Here is a 6,451-nt window from a genome sequence, read left to right as displayed (position 1 = left end):
TAGGCCCAGGTGAACCTGGGTCTCCCCCAGAGAGTCTGAAGCCAGTCCGCAGGCTTTCCGTCCTCTTGCAAACCCAGGTTCGATTCTGCAACGCATCCCTCTGTCTTGTGGCATTCGTGGCCACTCCGTTTCTTCCTGGTATGGCCGAAGTCCTGCCCAAATGCCATCTCATGGGCTGGGGATTGACTGAGGAGGCGCTGAGCGGGTCTCGGTCATCACCACGGCTTGGTCCCCCACGTGGCCTCCGATCAGTAGAGAGACGGCACCTTCCACGTGGCCGGTGGCGGCCAGAGCGATCATGGCCTCTTCCGTGGCGAAGCCCATCTTCTGCAGCTGCTGGAGCCTGGGAAGAGGGCGAAGAGAAGAAAGGCAGCATTGGTGTCAAGAGGCCGGACGGTCAGGCCCACGAAACAAGAACCATGGGTGGCGTTACTTCTGAAACTACTACTGTCGTTTCTTTGTTGTTGTTTACCGGCAGACAGAATCTTGCCAGAGTAAAACAACTGCTTGCATCCCAACGCTGGTTTTATTTTTCCCCAGGAGGCAACTGGACTTTCTGGTTTTTCTTGGAAGAGGTTTCGCTTCTCGTCCAAGAAGCTTCTTCAGTTCTCAGTTCAGTTCTTCTTCAGAGTTGAAGAAGCTTCTTGAACGAGAAGCGAAACCTCTTCCGAGAAAAACAAGGAAGTCCAGTTCCCTCTTTGCACCTTTGGGACAAACAAGACCTGGATGCCTGAGAATCTTCATAAACTCTGTGCTGTATAAACTATAAATATACAGGAGTCCTCGACTTACAACAGTTCACTTAGTGACTGTTGGAAGTTACGTCAGCACAGGGGGAAAAATTACTTGGGGCCGTTTTCCACCCTTATGACCGTTGCAGGATTCCCCGGGGTCACCTGATCCAAATTCAAGGAGGCAGAAGCCTCCTCTCGTTCGTTCTCCAGAATCTTGGGCTTACAGATACACTGCTCTTACAGCTGGAGGTTCTACTCGGCTCTGCTCACCCGATTTCTTACCGGAGGACTTACCGGAGGGAAGAGACGGAGGATTTGAGCAGCTTCACTTCTTCATTCCTGTCTTGAAGAGAAGCCCGGATTCCCGCTTGTAGTAACTCTTCCTCCGTCGGGAAATTCGGGAGAGAGAAGTAAGGGCTGTCCAAAGCCTCGTGGGGATCTGAGAAGGGGCGCTGGGACGTAGGAGGAAACGGCAGCTGGGACTCTTCGGCTGCCCTTTCATCAGTCCAAGATGGAGGAGGGGGCGGAATCTGGATGGCCACCATCCCTGCCAGGTCGGGTGGCAAAATCTCCTGCGCAGGAATTCTGGAAGACAGGAGAGAAGAAAACAGCCAAGGGGGTCGAAATGAGTCAGATTGGAACAATTGTCTATTAATGTTGTGGCTTGCCAGCTGCTAGTGAAGTTAGCAGCAGATTCGGACAGTGAGGAGGGTTGGGGAGGAACATCGGCCAGTGCTGGAGTCTGGGGAAGGCTCGGACGAGGACTCTGCATCGGAGGTAGAGGGGGGGGGGGCAGAGCCGTATGCCAGTTATCAGCTGCCTTCAGAGTCGGACATCAGTGAGGCAGAAGAACAGCTGGAGCCTGTTCCCAGTGTGCGCATGCACAGAGTTGCCAGACGAAGGGAATAGCTAAAGAACAGGGGTCAACTTGGGAGTGAGGGCACAGGTGGAGGATGAATGGCCCCTCCCAGAGGAAATAAAAGAGGAGCGAAAGGGGAGTGGAGTTTGCAGGAGAGACAATTAGTTCGCTTAATTGGTTCATGACTCTCCGAGACTCCTGGCCAAGTTCTGCAGATATCGGCCTGGCAGCTCTCCAAGCCAGATAAGGTCTGTGACCGTAAATCCTCCCTGGAAAGACTTTGCTGGAGGGAATAAGCAGAATCCACGGTCCCTCGACTCCCTAGCTGGCAAGGTGAACCGCAAGGGGGGGTTGGGAGTTGTAGTTCTGCAGCCCCAGAAAGCAAAACTGACGTCATTCCAAAATACCTTTCCTGTTTGTCCGGAGTTGAGACGGTGCCGGAGGCGAAGGATCTGATCGAGTGAACGAAAGTCCTTCTGAAGTGGCTCCAGCCTGGGATCCTTTTTCGCAGCCTTGCCAGGCGCCTCTTGGACAATGTCCCAGTGCAGTCTGAGGCATTAAGGACAATCGCAGAAGCCGAAAGGGACCTCTTGAGGTCCTCTAGTCTAATTTCCCCCACCCCCTTTACCCAAAAAATCACCAACAAATCTTTTTTTAAACTGTTGTGGCACATCAGTGGAGCTGGCAGCCTATTCGGAGAGTGAGGAGGGTTGGGGAGGAACCTGGAGTCTGGGGAAGACTCTGATGAGGGCTCTGTGTCGGAGGCAGAGAGGGGGCCAGGGCCGTCTGACAGTTATCAGCTGCCTTCAGAGTCAGACATCAGTGAGGCAGAAGAACAGCTGGAGCCTGTTCCCAGTGCACAGAGTTGCCAGACAAAGGGAAGAGCTAAAGAACAGGGGTCGACTTGGGAGTAAGGCCACAGGTGGACGATGAATGGCCTCTCCCAGAGGAAATAAAAGAGGAGCGACAGGGAAGGGGAGTTTGCAGGAGACCATGAATGAGCAGAATTCACAGTCAATTAATAAAAGGGGTTTTCGTCGGGACAAGGAGCTTGCTTTATGCTCTTAGGAAGCCTAAGTCAGAACAACTATCAACAAAATAAAAGAGGAGCGAAAGGGGAGTGGGCTTTTGCAGGAAACAATTTGTTCGGTCGTTAGATTCGTTTCAGGAGTGTGAAGATCTGTCCGTGAATCTCAGAGACTCTGTGCCCAGTCTTTCCTTGCACAGCTCCTCATTTGGAAAATATTGACATGGCAGCTTTCCAAGATAGATAAGGTCTGTGGTCATAAATATTCCTTTGAAAGACTGTTTGCCAGGCCTTGGCTGAATGTGAGGGACCAGGAATCTGCTTCGTGCTTTTTGGGGAAGCCTCGGTCAAAACAAAAACCTGGGAGAGCTGCCAATGATTTGGGGTCCACTTCTCGTCCCCCTAACCCACCCTCAGAGCCCCCCCTGTCTGGAAAGGATACAGGCTAGCAGTCCTGTGAGCAACCCAGAGACGTTCAGGAGGAAGGGAGAACGTGGGGACAGGATCTCCCCCAGGCCGAAGAGCAATCCAGCCAGCAGAGCCACGGACGGCCACCCCCCCGAGTATTTTCCCTGGCAGCCCAACAGAGCCAGGTGGACAGGGAGGTAGCCGCTGACAGTGGCCTGGGGGTCAGCTCCCCAGTGTTTGGCCAGGAAGATGTAGACCAGGGCTGTGAGCGCAGCGGAGGCCGTGCTGGTCCGGAGGTAGCCAAGGACCCCCTGGTGAAGCTCGAGGTGCCAGCTTAGCAGTGGGAAGAAGAACAAGCTGGCCGCCAGGAGGGGGCCGTTGGCATGCACCAGGCAGTACGTCACCAGGTGGAAGGCTGCAAGAGAAGAGACTTCGTGCTGTTAAATGCTCATGTTTATGCTATTTAAGATAAAGTAAGGTAAAGGTTCCCCTCGAACATCTGTGCTAGTCGTTCCCGACTCTAGGGGGCAGTGCTCATCTCCGTTTCAAAGCCGAAGAGCCAGCGCTGTCCGAAGACGTCTCCGTGGTCATGTGGCCGGCGTGACTCAACACCCAAGGCGGACGGAACGCTGTTCCCTTCCCACCAAAGGTGGTTTTCTATTTTTCTACTCGCATTTTTACGTGCTTTCGAACTGCTAGGTTGGCAGAAGCTGGGACAAGTCACGGGAGCTCACTCCATTACACGGAGCTAGGGATTCGAACCGCCCGACGGCCGACCTTTCTGAGGGACAAGCTGAGCGTCTTAGCCACTGAGCCACCTATTTAATAGGCCTCCCAGATAATTATGTTATTGATCACAGCCCATTTGAGGTGCTCCGTGGCCCCTGAAATTGTAGCTAATTAAGTCAGTCAATCAATACATTTGGTGTATAAGATGCACCCAAATTTTCACCCTCTTTTAGGGGGAAAAAGGTGCGTCTTAAACTCCGAAAAATACAGTAATTCAAAGAATGAGGAAAGTCGTCTTGATACAAGAGAAGTTTAGAAGATGCAAACCAACCTTGCGAAGGTCTACTTAGCAAACTGGGAGATAAGACCAAATGCTCTCCAATGCCAGTCACCCAGAAGACGCTGAGAAGCAGCATCAAAATGCAGGAAGCGATGGGGAGATGCTGGACCCATCTCAGCCTTGGCATGAACATGTCCCCTAAGAGAAGAGAGGGCTAATATGAATCGAAGGGAGGAGTTCAGCCGGTTATTGAAAACTTTTATTCCCAACTAGTTGATAATCCGGCCTTGCCCAGGTATTTATTTATTTATCCTAATCCATACTTTTGTCCTCAAAAATAATGCCGGACCAAATGTAATTTCTATTTTTCCCCACTTACCAGAGGGAACCCCCTTGTGGAGTACTGTGAAGCCGTTACCATGGCAGCGCCACTGCGCTGTACAGTAGAAGCCATTTTACGTCAGTACTGTAGAAGCCTTTTTAAGGCACAACAGGCTGTATCTTAACAAAACACACACAAACCGAGGGGTGTTGGGGTATCTTACCCCCACAGTATTTGTTTCCAGAGAGTAAATCATCTGTGTGCCAAGTGTGGTTGAAACTGTTCAAAGCGTTCCAGAGTTATGCTGGAACACACACACACATGTTTTTATAGAAGGAGATATAAAACCTTATAAAATATGTGCTACCACGGAAGGATGAAGGACCCCGCTCAGGTATCTTCAGTAAAATCACACGCTTAGTCCCAAAAACCCTCTTTTTATTTCACCGGCTGTGAATTATGGTCATTCACAGCCCGTAATGAGTCACAAATAGTTTGTAAAGAGTTCCACAGAAGCCTGCCAAAGTCTTTCGGGATAAGGCTGATAAGCACCCACCTTTATCTCCCTTGAAACGCTGCCAGAGACCTAATTGCCAATGAGCTTTGCAAGGCCACACGGAGCACAGAGTCAAAACGGAGCTTCAGAGTTTAAACCAACCAGAAGGAACTGACGCTTAGGAACGGGAAGCTCGGGCTCCGTCGTGGCCGTAAGTTGAGGACTGGCCATGAAAACGTGCAAGGTGACCCTTTTTGCAGGGGGGGGAAGGGGGGGAGGGATTCACTCCCGTGTTCAAAAGCAGTTTACCTGCCGCAGGGCACAGCGTGGGAAGGAAGAACTCGGGGGGTTCTGGGATTAAAAAACGGGATCTCGGATGGATTTGGGTTCAATTCAATTCAAAACCCCTTCAGTTGAATTAGAGCCCACCCACTCCAGCCCCTGCAGCCCTCCATTCTATAGGACGCCCCCCACCCACCCCACAAACCCGGCCCTTTCTGCAGCCCTGGAGTGAGCAGGGACAGCTTCGCTTGCATTTGATTTCACCCTGGTGGAGAACGGCTGCTCAAGGAAGGGAGTGGGGTGAGGGATGCCCTTGTCTGGCAGCTGATGGGCTTTGGCGAAGGCCGGCTCTGCAGCCATTTTGGGCATGTCAGCCCCTCGCCCCATGCGGGCACCATGCGGGCTTCCACATGTTGGAGTGGCGAGGGAGCATCTCTGAAAAGGAGGAAGCAGGCTAGAAGGCGCTGGAGGGCGGGGGGGGGCTCTCTCTCCCCCTCCCCACTTCCAAGTCTAAGCAAAGCAAGCCAGGGGTTGCAAAGACCCTGCTAGACCCCATTCTCTCTCTGTGTGTGTGCTTATCTCTTATTTCCTTTATTTTTATTTTTTTCTTCTACTGAACCTGGCATGTTTCTCCAACCTTGACAACTTGGAAGATGTCCGGACTTCAACTCCCAGAATTCCCCAGCCAGCGTTCGCTGGCTGGGGAATTCTGGGAGTTGAAGTCCGGATATCTTCAAGTGGCCAAGGTTGAGAAACGCCGATCTACTGCTTCCTTCTTGGCTTCCTACACCAGCTGGCCGTTTGCTCGACGTTCCATCGACTCCCAGGCAAGTTCATCGGAGTCAGAAGCCGTTCTCTTGCCATCTCTTTAGCAAGCCACGGTTTATAATTTGGCGAACCCCGATGCAAACCCCCTTCTGGAGGAAGAGGAAGGGCCGCCCAATCGTTGGCATCTGAAGGAGGGGCAAATGGTCCATCCCGGAGGCGAAAGTGGGGTTTGCAATAAAAAAAAACAAACCCTAAGCTACGGTTCCAATCCTTCCGCCTCTTGCGCGAGGATCCCTAAGAAGCGGCCGGACTGTACCATTCTAACATCTGGTGCGCGGTGCATCCGAACCGGGAATTTTTTAAAAAAAGACCCACAACCACACTCTTGTTTTTTCGCTACCTTTCTCCTCGTCTTACCTTTCTCTCTTCTTTGTTTTTTTCCCCCCCGAACGGAAAGGCGGAGAAAAGGGGAGGAAAAGCGCGTCGGCGGCGTCCACCCCTCCTCTTCGCCGCGCGGTGGTAGCGTCCCTTGCTGGGGGCGGGGGA

General features: G+C 52.2%; 1 protein-coding gene across 2 annotated transcripts; it reads right to left on the bottom strand.

Annotated features, from left to right (window-relative positions):
- Positions 1-33: 33 nt before the first annotated feature.
- On the bottom strand, positions 34-6,426 carry RHBDD3 (rhomboid domain containing 3). 2 transcript variants are annotated; one of them, XM_081966475.1, is made up of 6 exons: positions 6,323-6,426; positions 4,089-4,235; positions 3,063-3,443; positions 2,001-2,142; positions 1,029-1,319; positions 34-343 (listed from the first exon to the last, which is right to left on the bottom strand). In XM_081966475.1, the coding sequence occupies exons 2-6, from the start codon at positions 4,228-4,230 to the stop codon at positions 169-171; spliced, it is 1,131 nt and encodes a 376-aa protein (XP_081822601.1). In that variant the 5' UTR covers positions 4,231-4,235; positions 6,323-6,426; the 3' UTR covers positions 34-168. The 2 variants fall into 2 exon arrangements, with proteins under 2 accessions (XP_081822601.1, XP_081822602.1); XM_081966476.1 differs by lacking the exon at positions 6,323-6,426 and adding an exon at positions 4,916-4,936.
- Between the last annotated feature and the right edge of the window lie 25 nt (positions 6,427-6,451).

Source organism: Natrix helvetica (genome assembly GCF_964273705.1).
Source record: "Natrix helvetica genome assembly, chromosome: 14".
NCBI lineage: Eukaryota > Metazoa > Chordata > Lepidosauria > Squamata > Natricidae > Natrix > Natrix helvetica.
Note: the sequence above shows the minus strand (reverse complement) of the source record. Positions and strands in the feature narration are given on the sequence as shown.